This window comes from Tuber melanosporum, assembly GCF_000151645.1.
Source record: "Tuber melanosporum whole genome shotgun sequence assembly, scaffold_27, strain Mel28".
Lineage (NCBI taxonomy): Eukaryota > Fungi > Ascomycota > Pezizomycetes > Pezizales > Tuberaceae > Tuber > Tuber melanosporum.
Window position 1 is genome coordinate 255144 of NW_003298941.1, and position 15751 is coordinate 270894.

Sequence of the window (15751 nt, forward strand, 5' to 3'; positions counted from 1 at the left end):
CCTCAGAGGCTCCTGAGGAAACAGTGAGTGCTATTTTCGCACGAGCGGGGCGGAAGCGACGACGGATGGTTGGCTCGTGTGTGGATTGTAGAGCATCGAAGAGCAAATGTTCGAGTGATAGACCAACATGCGAGCGCTGTGCCAAGAGGGGGATTGCTTGCGAATACGGTGAGACTTTGCGAGGTCTCTCGAGAAGCCAGAGCCCTAAGAGTAGACGGGGTAAGGAAAAAGCTCCTACGTCCGCTAGCGATCTAGGCGGGGAGGAACTCCCGAAATATGAGAGTTGGGCAAGTACGGTCCTGGAAAGAAGGGTTTCAAGAGGTGAGAGCGAAGGCTGGAAGGGTGGGACTGAATTAAATGGAACGGATTGGTGAGGATGCTGTTTGGTGGTTTGGTGGGGATAATTTACTGAAGTCCGTATTTTTCGCAGGTTATTTTCACCTAACCTGCCCAAGTCCTCTACACAATTAAACCTGTTAATCGAAACTTACTTTAATGACGTTCACCCCTGCCGATCCCTGAGCTTTCTCCACAAGCCAACATTCATGCGTGCTCTCCAGGAGGGAACGGTTGATAAAACATATGGAACACCTTTAGTGCTAGCTATGTGCGCATTAGCAGCGCAGTGAGTGGCTTCTTCTTCACTCTCATCTCCCCAAAATAACTTTTTATTAATTTCTCCGTAGCATAGTTTATTGGGATGAAGTACTAGAAGGGCGCTCTCTTGTTATCCCTGATGCCCGGAATCCGAGTGACCAATCATTACTGAACTCAATACCGGGCGATCAATGGGCTAAGAAAGCGCAAAGTATAATGGTCACAAATTTCGCAGAAATTAGTCCAGAGAGGTTGATGGTATGTGGTGGTTTTCGAGCACTGCTCTCCACGGGAAATGAAGTCTTATTCGAAGTCTAATAGCCAGCAGGCCTTGGTGCTCTTGTGCGAACATCATTCCCGAACTCAACAATCCCATGAATGCTTTATGCTCTCTGCATTTCTGATACGTGCAGCTCAGGCCCTGAACCTGGATACAGGTCAAGAAGATACTCCAAAGGCGCAGGATCCTGATGCCATCACCGAATGTGAGACAAGAAGGCGACTTATGTGGTCCTGCTATATAATAGATCTTCTCTTGTGCTCTGGAGTCAAGCGGTTAATGCTGTGGGACCCGACGAATATCAAGGTCCAGTTGCCATGTCAGGAAAGAAACTATACTTTGCAGATACACTGCGAAACCGAGTCCCTGTACCCTATTCGCACGGGCTCGCCAGGAATAAGAAATTCAGATAATTTAGGCATAGAAGCCTACTATATTAGGCTTTTCCACATTAGAGGAAAAGTTCTTGAGTAGGTGTTCTCCTTCCGCTTGGTCGGTGTTTGACTAAGTATTAGGTAAAGGCAAATACGCAACCCAAATCCTTATGGGCCACCTTGGTCTACCAGTTCACCCTTCCAACACCTGACCAATGAATTAGTTGATTGGGAGAATACGCTTCCTGACAGTCTACTTTTCAACAACTCTAATGTGTATGTCCGTCGTGAGTGTCGACAGCTTGGCGCATTCTTTGGTCTCCACCTTGTATATCATCAAGTTTTCTGCGATCTCTATCGTATATCGCTTCCAGGCTACCCCTTCCCCGCCGCGGCTACCTTTGGTGGTGCCCCGGACGGGTTCGTGGCACAGTGTCAGAGTACGTGCAATGTTCATGCGGCCCGTATTTCAGAGATATTTGAAATGAGCTTCACGCATGGATGGAAGGCCTTGGTCGAACCGTTGTGTAATGTTATTGCATTCGAGAGCTCAAAACACCAAATTGTGTATTTCACAGCTTGCAGCTCACCTGGGCCGGAAAGGCGAAAGCTATGGGACTCACTTGCATGTAATTTGGCGGTAAATATTAAAGCCTTAAACGACATAAAAGGTTATTCAAGGACTGCAGAGGAATGCGTGGGTTTTACCCTACTCTTTCTGGGGAAGCGATACTGACCTAACGATATAGGTATCGTCAATACAAGGGCTTCTGGAAAGACTGAATATGTCTAGCATTTTGGGCCCTGTGCCTGGGTACAGCGAGAAGCGCAGGTAGTTTTCCTTCCTTCTCTAGCAATGGACAGTTTTTGCTAATAGGTAACGATTAATACAGCACACGGCCAAGCGAGATTGTTTATGGCGATATACACAACTTACATCAGTTCTCCACTTTCCGTCTTGTCCGTGAAGGTCTTGCTAAGCCTGGCTCCTCCTCCGGTCGGGAACCCCCCGCACCCATGCGACCTGGGGAACATACCCTGTCAAATGTTCGCGCAGTTGACAGCCCACAAATTGCCGCTACGCATTCTCCGAATTCGCATCGAATCCTCGCCCCTCCATTATCTCCTCCTATGGTCAATAATGAACAAATGGGACTAGATTCGCTTGGACAACCGCCAGAACAAGAATATCAAAATATTCAGGCGGACTACGAGGCGATATGGGCGGAGATAGACTTTAGAGTTGCTAGTGAAGGTGGCCAGATGTTCGCCTGGGACCCGTATTTTATGAACGGCGGTAGCATCGATGGCACTACTTGGTCTGGGGGCGGAGGCTGGACGTGATTATTATTATTCGCAAGGTCGAATCACCTGAGTTGAAGATATTTTTCTTTCATCCTCCTTTGCTTCAGATGTCTCACCGGGTATCGTCAACATGTCTTGTAGTAGCAACGTTCATAGTCTCGATTGGCTCCATGTTCAGGTTCAATATAAAAAATATAAAAGCAATGCGCATCCTTTGTTTTTACCATAGTTTATCCCGACAGCCGGCGATGTGTCCTATATGCATAACAAGGCTCTGGCGCTGCCCAATAGGGATATTTTATGATATCTTACAAAAAACCAACGTTATCATCACTACTATAGTACCATACCGCTGTTTTACAGATATATTTGACAAGCCAAGTTTGCTAATCTTCTACTAAATGATAGACTATCCGATTATCGATAAGAATGGGCTTCGAAGACACCTGTCCCATGTGTCAGCTGGCTGCTCGTTCGCCGGTTTATTTGTTGGAGTCAAAGTGGTGTCGTATCGTGCGAATCAGATCAATTCCCACAATATAAGTTCGCTAGGAGCTCGGTAAGACGCTCGCGGAGCTCGGAAAACTCGCAGATTGGACCAGAAAACATCATATGCTGCACCCCCAACTGCTCTAAATAGTACGTTTAAGTATAGGGCACCAGTATACGTGTGAAACGAAATATCCATAAAGCTAGAAAGTATTCCTCTTCAATTCCCTCCCCCACTCGTCCATCATCCCGGAATTGGAGCAAGCAGCAACAATATGACAAAATCAGAAAAAAGGCCAAACTTCCTTGTAATTGTGGCCGACGACCTTGGCTTCAGCGATTGCAGCTGTTTTGGCAGCGAGATCCAGACTCCCAACGTCGACCGTCTGGCCAGCAAGGGGTTACGATTCACGGATTTTCACGTCGCTGGAGCATGCTCACCCACTCGTTCTATGCTCATGACTGGCGCCGACCATCACATCGCTGGGCTCGGTCAACTCTCCGAGTACACTAGGAATTCCCCAGCTCACCAGGGGAAGCCTGGGCACGAGGGGTATCTAAATGACAAAGTTGTCACCCTACCACAGCTTCTGAAGGATGGCGGGTACTTTACTGTTATGAGTGGGAAGTGGCATTTAGGACTAAAGCCGGAATATTCGCCACATGCTAGAGGGTTTGAGAAGAGTTATGCCCTGTTACCCGGTTGTGCTAACCATTATGGTAAGCCTATATATGCTCGCTGAGTTTTCGACGGGGTCTACTAAGTCCTGCGCTTAGTTTCTCTCACACTCTGCTACTCACCGGACGTATCATATGATAGTCTATCACGTTCTTCAAGCACATACTGATGGTTTTCTACAGGGTTTGAGCCCCGATACAATGATGATTTACCAGGGTTCTTTGAGACCGCTGTGACGGCTCTGCATATGGAGAACTCCACCTACGTCCCTCAGAACCCTCCAGAACCCAATTTTTATTCTTCAGACTTCTACGCATCCAAGCTAGTAAACTACCTAGAAGCACGAACTCCCGATGAAAAATCCAGGCCATTCTTTGCATACTTACCATTCTCCGCCCCCCATTGGCCTTTACAAGCCCCTGAAGTTTCAGTCAAGAAGTACGAGGGGCTCTACAAAGACGGACCCGATGCCCTTCGCCTCCATCGTTTAGAAAGTCTCAAGACGTTAGGTCTTGTATCGCCTGGCATCCATCCACACCCTGTTGTGGCGCCAGAATCCGCAGATTGGAACTCAATGACCCCAGATGCCCGCGCCAAATCTGCCCGTAGCATGGAGGTCTACGCCGGCATGGTCGATCGCATGGACGAAAACATTGGGCGGGTCCTCTCATTCCTGGAAGCCTCGGGCGAAGCAGAGGACACTTATGTCCTCTTCATGTCCGATAACGGTGCCGAAGGTGCAAGCATCGAAGCGCATCCGATAATGGGGGACGAGGTCATATCTCATCTGGAGAAATACTACGATAACAGCCTCGATAATATTGGGCGGTATAACTCTTTCGTCTGGTATGGTACACGGTGGGCACAGGCTGCTACTGCCCCATGCAGGCTTTATAAGATGTTTAGTACAGAGGGGGGCGTCAGGGTTCCACTTGTTTTGAAGTCGCCAGGGGCGAGTAAGGAAGTGGGGGAGATAAGTCATGAGTTTTGCACAGTGATGGATTTGGTGCCTACGATTCTCGACCTGGCCGGTGTCGGACATCCTGGAACATCTTACAACGGCAAGCCAATCGCCCCGCTTCGAGGGAAAAGCATGGTAGCGTACCTCTCCTCCCGTGAACGGATACACTCTCGGGACGATGTATCCGGGTGGGAAATTGCCGGCAGCGGTGCGATCAGAAAGGGAAAGTACAAGATCACCTATGTGCCTGCACCCAAGGGGCCTCAATGCTGGGAGTTGTTTGACCTGCGGAGCGATCCTGGCGAGACGAAGGATCTGAGTCAAGGATTGCCGGAGGTGATGGAGGAGATGTTAGAGTGTTGGGAAAAGTACAAGAAGGAGGTTGGCGTTGTTGGGCTTGCTGGGGAGTTGGGCGATGTTCCACTTACGGTCGATGAGTTTGAGGACACGGGCAAGTGGACGAGGTTCTTGGCGAAGGGTGGCTCCTTCGCTTCTTAAGCATGTATTGTAGATGGTCGCTTTTTTTTTCGTACCTACTGGTTATGGATGAGAAAAGCATTGCCTAAGGAATCAATATACATGATTTTCATCATACTCACTGGCAGCACTTTTTAGCATGGTTAGAGGTGAACTATCATGGAATTTTCGCAATACGCTGCGCTGGTCATTACATCTCACTCGCTCGGCTTTTGCTGGTCACCGATTGACACGTCCGTGTACCCGTAGAGTACAAGAGTGTGCTGAGTGAGTCTATACCCTCTAAAAGCGAAACGAGCTTATGAGACGAACGCACAGTACCGTAAACCAGAATAATACCGGAGTGTTGGTTGTCCCCACCCCAAGCCGTACGGCAACGAAATCATGTGACCTTCATAACTCGAAATAGGTTGTGAAATAATTCTTCGGCATGGTATCATACAAGAAGTGTCGCTCCCTACAAGACCCCCCTTGATTCCTCTCCACTTAGAGTTTCTCAAGTCCCAAAGACCTCCCCGGTAACCCACCAGCGACTTCCAGAGAACTCCCAATCACCAGAACCTCCCCCGCTGTGTCGGGCCGCCCGAACATACCGACACTCCTCACCACATATATTCTCTCTCTCCCCTTCTCCGGAATCCCACACCATCCGCCGATCCCTTCCTTCATCCATTCCTCCCTTGTCCTGACTTCGGTTAGAATCCCCGGTGGGAATACCGCACTTGGAATTAAACCAGCGCCTAGGGTCCGAGCGTGGGATTGATATGATATAGACCGTGTGAACCCTCAGCGAGGCGGCACCCTCAGCAAGGCGTGGCATGGCTTGGCTTGTTACTGTAGTTAAAATCAAGGGGCTTTTGCAGCCAAGTTTCGCCGCGCCTCGCTGAGGGTGCTGCCTCGCTGAGGGTTCCCACGGTCTATAGGGAAGGCGTAACTTCCGCCATGGGTACGTGCGCCCGGCAAAGGAGCAAATGGAGATGCGAGGAATGGCGAGCGAGGTGTGTTTGGCCGCCTCGGTGGAAATGTTTTGCGGGGTGTGATGGATGTTCCGGTTCAAATTTCGACGGGAGGTTGGCGGGGGCAATTTAGAGGAGTATATTATATATATATTATAATATTATACATGTGGATGGAGGAGACCTTAGTCACTGAGCATCACTCGGTTCACGTGATGTGCAGAGCCGGGACTGCATTGCGTAATGGAGCCAAAGGTGATTATCATGAACGCAAACGACTAACCTCCTTAATTAAACTGCCCTTCACCCTCCCGTCGTGCATAGATTACTCTATACTATCAGATTTCCACGAATGTGGCTCTACTTCGCACATTTTTATTGTATCATTACCCCTACTCCCCGTACCAACCAATCAATCAATTTATCATACCCTTTACAAGCTCTTCCATGGCAATTTGGGGTCCTAAGTCTCTCCTGAACGCCTCAAGTTTAAAATCCACAAATCCGAACACCTCGACGAGGAGTGGAAGAAAGAAGGGGGGGAAGGAAAGAAAGAAAAAGTGATCGATGAGAGAACGAAGCAGAACGGGGAGCTGTAGATAAAAAACAGCTTTTGAGGTGGTGATATGATATCATAATGTGCGAGGACGACAAACTGGGATTCCAATAGGTTCTCCATCATAAATTCTTTGATGGCATGATAATAGGTTATCCTGGGGCTAATATCGGATTGTTTATGCAGTATGCGGTCAACATGAGGCATGAGTGTGTCGGTAACTCATAGGGGATTGTTTTCACGTCCCTAGGCTGGTGTGATATTGTGCGTTGACAAAATTAACCGCGATTCAACAATCGGTGGCAACCCACCCCTCTTCATCACCCCGCACTCTCAACAGTACCTAAAAGAATTGCTCTAAGTCAACCAAGAAGAAACCATTCTGCTCAATTCTTTTTTTCAATAAACTATGCCTCCTATTCTTCGCAGTCATGCCAAAAAACCTATTCCCTCCCCCTCCACACATCTCTCTGAGTTTACCAGGGGGAGGATTCTTGGGTTACACGAGCCTCAGATGAGATATCAGCAAATTTCCCACTACCTTAATATCCCCTACACTACTGTCAGAGACACAATTGTAAAGGGACATCAAGAGGGCAAGGAGAATAAGGGTAGAGGAAGACATCCTAAAACTACCAAGTCACAGGATGATGCTATGGTGGAGGAAGCTCTTAAAAATCACCATACTACCTATTCTGACATTGCTGAGCAAGTTGCTTCCAATGTTTCTAGTCGGACAGTAAGGAGAAGACTTGAAAAAAAGCATCTTAGAAAGTGGATGGCACAAGAGAGAGTTTATTTGGATGAGGATCTAGCTCAAGAGAGGTTGGAATGGGTGTTAGCTCATAGGCATTGGACAAAGGAGATGTGGAGAAGGAAGGCAATGTGGGGGGATGAGGTAGCTGTGGAAAGGGGAGGAGGAAAGAGGAGAAAATAGGTTTTCAGATACCCATATGAGAAATAGAATAAGGATTGTGTTGAACCTAAGGCTAGGAGAGGGGAGAGAGGGATTAACCAGATGATGACTGGTTGTTTTTATAGTCAAACTCATGGTCTTTTTTTGCCTGTTTTTCCTGATCCTTCTTCTGCTAGGGGTAGAGTTACTGGGAAGTCAATTATTGATGTTTATGATCATTATGACTTTCTAGAGATATGGGAGAATATCAGAGAAAAGGCTGGAGAAGAAGAGGTATTTTTTATCATTGGCAATGCTAAGACTCACTTGCCTTTTAGGAGATGGCTCAGAGGGCAGGGAATTACACTGATGAAAATTCCTGCCTATTTACCAGATCTCAATCCAATTGAAAATATTTGGTCTCTGGTGAAAGGTAAGTTTCACAAGCACTACTCTGAGCTATATCTTATGAAGGGTGATGTCAATGTGGTCAAGAAGGCAATAGTAGAGGCCATCATTCATTGTTGGGAACTTCTTGACCCAAAGGTTTTTGATACTTTAGCTGGATCAATGGTGGATAGAATAGAGGCAATTATTAAGGCTGATAGATGGTATACCAAATATTAATTTTTACTATGTATTTACATCTTTTAATTTTTTTTTTGGTTTTCATGATAGTGGATTGGTGGGTGAGTGTGGTTGTCATCACCGAAGATTTTCCTCTGTTGAATCGCGGTTAGTTTTGTCCACGCACAATACTAGCGGTTTGTTACGGGAGCCAACACAGGGAGTATGATACAGTAGAATGAAGTCAGAACGACTATCAAGATTGTCTAAAAGCGTGGTGATATGACCCGATATAAACTCGACACCTTTTATTCTGCGCGCAGATTGCAATAAATACCGAACGCCCCTCAAGAAAACTTATTCGCTTCATGCAAGTGCAGTCTATAACAGTGCCCCTCCGCTACCCCCTACTTCACCTCAAATCCATGTATGATACCCATTCACCCAGCCAGCCTCGTCACTGATAAACATTTTTTTGCTTTTCGAAAATATGATTAAATAGCCCTTGGGCGGAAAGGGGGAGGGAAGAGAAAGGAAGAAAGGAATTGAGAACGGGAGGAATGACAAATAAAAATAAAATAAAAAACAGCGCTGAAGCAAGTTCACACCAAATACACACACACATGCTTGAATCGAAACTTCCCAACACCCCCTACTCCACTGCCTTCCACTCCTGCTCCAACATAAACAACTCCTGCCAAAGAGCTGGATCCCCAACCCCAGTGGAATTAGCCCTCTTCCACATAGTCGCAGCCTCCACCTCCTGCGGGCTCTCAAACCCATACCCCACCACCGAATTCCCATAACTGTACCCGTTAAACCCGGTCGCGGTATGCTTGTACCCGGCGCTGCTCCCAGCTGCGGCCGAGACGGGCGGGTACATCCCCTTCATGTTGCGCTGCGCCTGCAAAAGCGCACGAACGTGGCCCATGGCGGGCTTGACGCGAAAGTATACCTCAGCCCTGTGTTTGGCGGCGGCAGCAAAGTGGCCGATGTCGTTCAACTGGCACGCCTCGGCCCAGATGCGCTTCATGCGCGGGGAGTAGATGTCGCAGCTAGCCGAGTCTTCAATGAGGCTGCCGTGGATGGTGAGGGCGCCAGCGAGGCTCGATGGCTTGACGACGTCAACGTAGCACTCCTCGCACACGATGAAGGAGTCCGTGCCGTACCATTTCCGCCCCATCACGCCCGTGTCACCGGGGCATGGGGGGAAGAGGGACCGCGTGTATGCAAATTCCTTGAATTTGGAAAAGTCTTTGAGGTCCAGTGACTCCGCTAGCTTCGTTAGGAGTCGTTTGTGTCTGGGCGAATCGGGCCCCATATCGCAGGAAGCGAGAGCACCTGGGGGATATTGGTCAATGTAGAAATGGCGCCCAAAGCTGGCCGCGACAATTACAGTATAGAAGCATGTAGGGCAGACGGTAAAGTTGTTAATGCCTGACATTTTATACCATTGAGCACCATCGAGAACTTCACCTCCGCACGGAGGCAATTTGGTGGTGGCATCAGCGCAATGCCAGAAGTGATCAAAATTCTTCACATTGTTCGACAATGAAACCTCCCAGGCAAGTACGATACCGACCCTAGTAAAATCGCAACTCCATTTCTCCGATCGTGGTTGTTTGACTGGGGTTGGAATGAATCTTTCACGCCACGGAGAAAGCTCAATCTTGTCCAGATAGCATGCTTCACAGACCACGAATTCCGGTATAGGTTTCTTGGTCGTCCACCAATTCCTAGGCCCACCAACGTATGAGGTTCCAACGCACTTCGGGACCTCAGTGATCCGATAAGTGGCGCTTCTGACAAAGTCCTTCCACGTGTTCCCATGCGTTGGACATTCTGGGTCAATGAGTCGCAGGAACCTCTGTTTAAGGCCCGGCACCGCTAGATCACACATGGTTTCGACATCCTCTGAGCGAGGATCAAGGGGAATGAACCGGCTTGCGAAAGGTGACGCCAAGACAATATCATTGTAGCAAGCTTCGCAAACAGCAAAACCAGGTATCTCAGATGGCACTCCCCACCAATTATCACAAACACCCGCCTCATGCTCTTTGCAATTTGGTATCCGAATCCTCCTCTCCATATAGTTCGCGACTGGCTCAAAGCTTTGAGTCCGTATTGCCACAGCCCACAATTCCTGCATGCGTGGTGTATGAAAGTCGCAGCTTTTCTCCACATTATGCTCCTTCTCCGCTTGTGAAAAGTAGTGTCCAAACTGAGATTTGTGAATATGAGTGTAGTAGCAATGAGCACAAATATCGAACCCTAAGACAAACGGTAGCTGAAACCACGTCCCCCATTCAGTGAAATTGTATTTGGGGCATGGGGGGAGGCGGGCAAGCTCCTGGGGGCTTAAATCTCGATTAGTACTCGGAGGTGTTCCCGGTGGCACTGTGCTCGAGCGCCGGGTACCAGATGGATGAGTTTTCTCGGAGGTCCTGGATCCCTGAGAAGAGTAGGGCCTAGGTTCGCGCGTAGGAACTGCCAATGGAGAACCCGAGCGATCCGAGGTGGATGGCTCTTCATCTTCATACGCAGACCCTGGCCCTTGGGTGGAGTATGGCTGGCGTGGACGAGAAGGAATCTCGGGGGGGAGCGAGATATCGGTGTCGGACCTTTTATTATTGGAATATGGCCGAGGCTCGCGTCCAGGAAGCTCCGGAGGAAGTGATGTATCTGTGTCTGTTCTCCTTATGGAACCGTATGGCTGGGGCTCACGACCAGGAAGTTCCGGTGGAAGTGAAATGTTTGTATCTGTCCGCTCAAGGTGAGGGGCATTTCCCGTTGCAGCGTGTTGTGGCTGTGACCCATAAGGGCGGGGCTGGCGGGAGGGGATTTCCGGTGGGAGGGAGGTACCCGTATCTGACCGCCCGAGAGGATTGGGAACAAAATCCCATTCATTGTCTCGGTCAGTGGGCTGTACCAAACCCTGTGACCCATACGGGCGGGGCTGGCGGGCAGGAATCTCTGGTGGGAGTGAAATATCTGTATCTGTCCGTTCAAGCTTGGGACGGGAGTCCGGGGGCAGCCCACCGGTGGCAAACTGCGGCGCCAGCTGAGATCCATACGGCCGAGGCTCGCGGGCAGGAATCTGGGGCGGAAGTGATACTTCTGTATCAGATCGCACGAGCGGAGGCGGAGCAGAAGATGTCCATTCGTTCGCAGCATTGGGCCGTGGTCCTCCTTGAGATCCATATGGTCGTGGCTCACGAACGTGGATCTCTGGAGGCGGTGTTTCATTTTTCTCGTGAGTTCCAACACCAGCGCCACATTTTTTCCCAGCGCCGACAGGTTTATCAGCACTAGGGGGCTTACCGGAGGAAGATTGTCTCCCGGAAGGGGGAGGTTTCTCCTCTCCCAGAGGTTTTGGGGGCACCAGATGGCTAGATGCCCGAGACTCAAGGTCCGATTCTTCACTTTCAGCTGCGTCCTCCACAGTGGGCGGTGGAGGGTACGAGTTCTTCCGACGGGCAGGACGAGGTTTCCTCTCACTCGCCCCAGAAGTAGAATTCGCCCTTTTCGTCGAAGAGTCCCACCAAAATTGATCAAGAGGATGCAGTGAGTTCGGTGCAGTAGCCATGTTCGTAGGTTGAGAGTTGGGCTGAGACACTGACTGAAAAGGTGGTGCGTGCTTGTGACCCTGGTGGGTGCCAGCACGCGGTCTAGGCACACGAATGGGAATACCCTTTTCTACATTTGCTGGGCTGTGTGCGCCGTGGGACGAACGCCGAGGGTACGCGTGAGCATTTGGCTGGTCGTGTGTTGATGCCGTGTGAGCGTCGGAAGGAGACCCGCGCGTAGACGTTTGCTCGACCCCGGGTGCCTGGGTAAGAGGGGAAATTGGAGAATTAGGTTGCGAAGCGCGCCCTCGTTGGAGTCTATCGAAAACACTGGGTCCACGTCTGTGAGAGGGGGTAGTTGGAGATTGTTCAGACCCAGCGTCGCTGTTGCTATTGAAACTCCTGTTACCCGGCAGAGGGCGATGATGCGGGGGGGCCGGGGGCGGTGGAGGAGGTGGGGGTTCATATCGATAAGAACCACCGGCGGAGCCATCCGAGTTTCCACTCGACATCGTAAGGATCCGCCGCAGGCCGTATTGATAGTAAAGTGTGGGAAATAGTCGTCGGTCTTGATTACGGTAGGTTAACGGGGATACGGAGGAGAGGTTAGGATGAACGACAGATAGAGAAGGCAGAGAAATATAACAGGTTCGGAAAAATACACGCGCAGCAAATTTACTTCGATGAATAACATGTTATGATGCGCATGCCATGCGCTGCACCTACAAACGGACACGGAAGACATGGTCAACCCCTGCGCTATTAGACCGTACCTGCCATACTGGTGTCTTTAAACCTAATCAGGCTTCCCACGAGAACCTTACACCAAATCTAAGTTATGTCATGACGGAGTGATTTTCGACATCGACCCGTAAACATGTCTGATGCCACACGCCCCACCCCACCCCGCTTTCACGCCCGCCCCTTACTCAACCCCTCCTTGGCCTTGGCCGTCGGTGATAGTCACAATCAGAGACCCAGACTCAGTTCACATCATGTTACCATCCGGTTTCTATCAATTTTCGCATATAATTAATAATTTATAGCCTATCGTCAAGTTGAAGGTTTCTCCCCCAATCCATAGGTGACCGCATTCGTAGTAACACCAAAGGCCCCGTTGATAACATCAATATTTCTCTGATCGGCTTCTAACGATTTCCAATTGCAATTCCATGACACACACCCCTTTGCGAATTCCATGGGAAAGAAGAACTAGAATCTGCCTCGCACAGCATATCATTGTCAAGTCCTAGCACCGAAACTGCCGAAAATCGTCTTCCGTTTTCGTAGTGATGGGGAAGGAAGTCAATCGAAACTGGCCACACAGGCAACTAGACAGCTGAAGCAACTAACCCAGCAATCCGGCTCTCCAAAAGAAAGCCCCAAAACAAGCTCTCGAACGCCGTATCTCGCCTTAGCCCCGATCGTCGGAAATAGCCACAAATAACCCTAAACTTGGAAAGACAGATAACTCTTTATCGTAAAAAACCCCCCACACACCCAAGCCCGTATCATCGCCATGAGGGGACAGCAACTGCTCTTAGGTTTGCAGCCCGGATGTGAATTTCCTCGAATCCGGGAGAAGGAGCAGGACATAACTTATGTTATGACGGTAAAGCACTCGGCATGCACAATTGGGGTGTTGTAAGTAAAGCGCCTAGTAGGTAATTGCCCGTGCTCTACTGCTTAAGTCACCAAGCCACTTTATTGGGTGAAGCTCAATCAATTCACCAGTCCTCCCACACAAGACCGCATTAGGACTCATAAGTACCAGTGGGGGTAAAAAAGACAGAAAATATGCTCCAATCACCCTTTGCTCTCTGCTAAGGGCTCGGGAGACAAGGTGCTGACACGACAGTAAGGAGGAATCTGGGAGTGATAGATGTGCCAGACGCATCCATAGCCCGCCTATTTATTGTAAGGCGTTCGCGGAGCTTCGTATGCATGTGAGGCACTATTACCTGTGAAGACGCCGGTGCTGACTGCGTACAATGAATTTTTTGGTACGCATTCGGGCAAGCCCCACCCGTTACCGTATCACGTCGCACATGACGGACGATCGGGTTTACTCGCTGAACATTTCAACCCATATTCGTAGATCAGGGCTATTGCCGGTGCTATATCGTCCCGCTGTGACACCCAGCTTATCGCTGATCTCCAGCAGAGGGTGCGTACAAATACCCCAGTAAATTCCCATGAATCATTATCATTTCACATCAACAGCAATTTGAATATACCTGTAGTACTGTTATTATCAATAATCAGAAATCAAAATGACTGAACTTCACATCACAGAAGATAACATCCCCCACCTTGATAGCAAAGTTACCATAGCAACTGGTAAAGCCTTCTGGCTCCACCAGCTCCTCTCACATAGTACCCCCAGGCTAACCACCAACCAACCAGGCGGCTGCGCCGGAATTGGCCTCGCAACAGCCAAGATCCTCACCTCAAAGGGAGCAACAGTAATTATAGCAGATTTGGCCTCACCTGCAGAAACCGTAGAGAACGCAACCTGGGTGAAGACCGACTTATCATCTTGGGACTCGCTTCAGGGCCCCTTCAAAGCCGCCAACCGGGTCGACATAGTAGTAGCCAACGCCGGTATCCTTGGCGACCCAAACTGGCTCGACGACAAACTGGACGAGATGGGAGAGTTGATGAAACCGAGTACGTCGGTGATAGATGTCAATATCGTCGGAGTGGCCATGTGCGCCAAGCTGGCAGTCAGCTACATGCGTAAAAAGGGTTCTGGGGGAAGTATCGTACTTTTTGCTAGTGGAATCGTGTATGAGCCTGGGGCGAAGGTGGCTCTGTATGCTACTTCGAAGTTTGCTGTGAGTACTTGGAATCTTCTTTTTCTTTTTCGCCTTCTCTAGCTCCTTGGCTGCAGGTGTATGCAGAGCTGATTGGATGGTACAGGTTACGGGAATGTTGAGGGGCCTAAGGCAATCCCTTATCAATGAAGATATTACTATCAACGCTGTTGCTCCAGGCGTCACGTCCACACAGCTTGTCAGTTCTTTCAAGCCGGCGTTCGTAGCAAAGAACGAACCCATGGGTACCCCCCCACGAGGTCGGTCTCGCCATCGTGTACTCTGCTGTTGCCAGGGAGCAGTCACGCAACCCCATTCCTGGAACATCCCCCAAGGATGCGGTGAACAGGCAGAGCGGGCGCTGGAACGGGAGGATGATTCATACCTTGAATGGAGGCAGAAGAGTCGTTTTTAGCGTTGAAGAATATCTGGGTGGGAGAGAAGGCATTCCGGGAGATGAGGGCTCAGGAACTAATCTTCCATGGGACGGCCGTCCCCGCACAGCTTTGAAGGTGGCGGTAATTGGAAGATGGATAATGTGACATCTGTCTGCAGTGATGAGTGATTTTCGATGATAGGTATCATCCTATTAGTTAGTTAGGTAGCAAATGGAATCAACGACACTACTTCAAAACAATCTGATAGGTGCCTTCTCACCTTGAACCAATTTGCTCCCATCAATTCCGAAACTCTCTGGTTGTTGATGTTTCACCCAGAAGGATGAGACGAGGCCAGAGCGATGGACGACCATTTTCCTCCCCCCGCCCACCCTCTAGCATTCCCCAACAGCCACATTCCTCGAGTGACTACTTATGATTCGTTCCCACTTCACTTTCTCACAAAAGCACACTCAGGCCCCGGTGTATCAAGGAAGAATCCCCCCAAGCACCAGAAGCCATTTCATAAAGCAGCCAGTACCGTAATCGCCCCTCTTCCATCCATGCAAAAAACTCAAATCCTCCCAATCCAATCCCACCACATTACAAAGGTCAACCACTTATTCGCCGGAACCTTTCCAGCCCCCCATCTAGTCAGATTCTTAAAACCGCTACGACGCCAGCAGTTTACTCCAACCAATCTGCCGATCGATTCCTCAATCCTCCCCATCCCCTCGTCTCTTGACACCCAACTCGATCCCGTCGGGCCACTCATGAGGGCAAAACTTCCACCCACCCTCCCTCCTTCCTTCACCGGTAAGATAGTAAATCTCATAACCTACAACCATAAACTAAC

At 49.5% G+C, this 15751-nt stretch overlaps 1 protein-coding gene; it reads left to right on the forward strand.

The window, feature by feature from the left end:
• Window positions 1-3270: 3270 nt before the first annotated feature.
• Window positions 3271-5183, forward strand: GSTUM_00006469001 (uncharacterized protein; the record flags this gene model as incomplete). XM_002838666.2 has 2 exons in its annotated part: window positions 3271-3765; window positions 3907-5183. Exons 1-2 carry the CDS (start codon window positions 3321-3323, stop codon window positions 5181-5183), a joined length of 1722 nt encoding a protein of 573 aa, XP_002838712.1. The 5' UTR covers window positions 3271-3320.
• Window positions 5184-15751: the final 10568 nt, after the last annotated feature.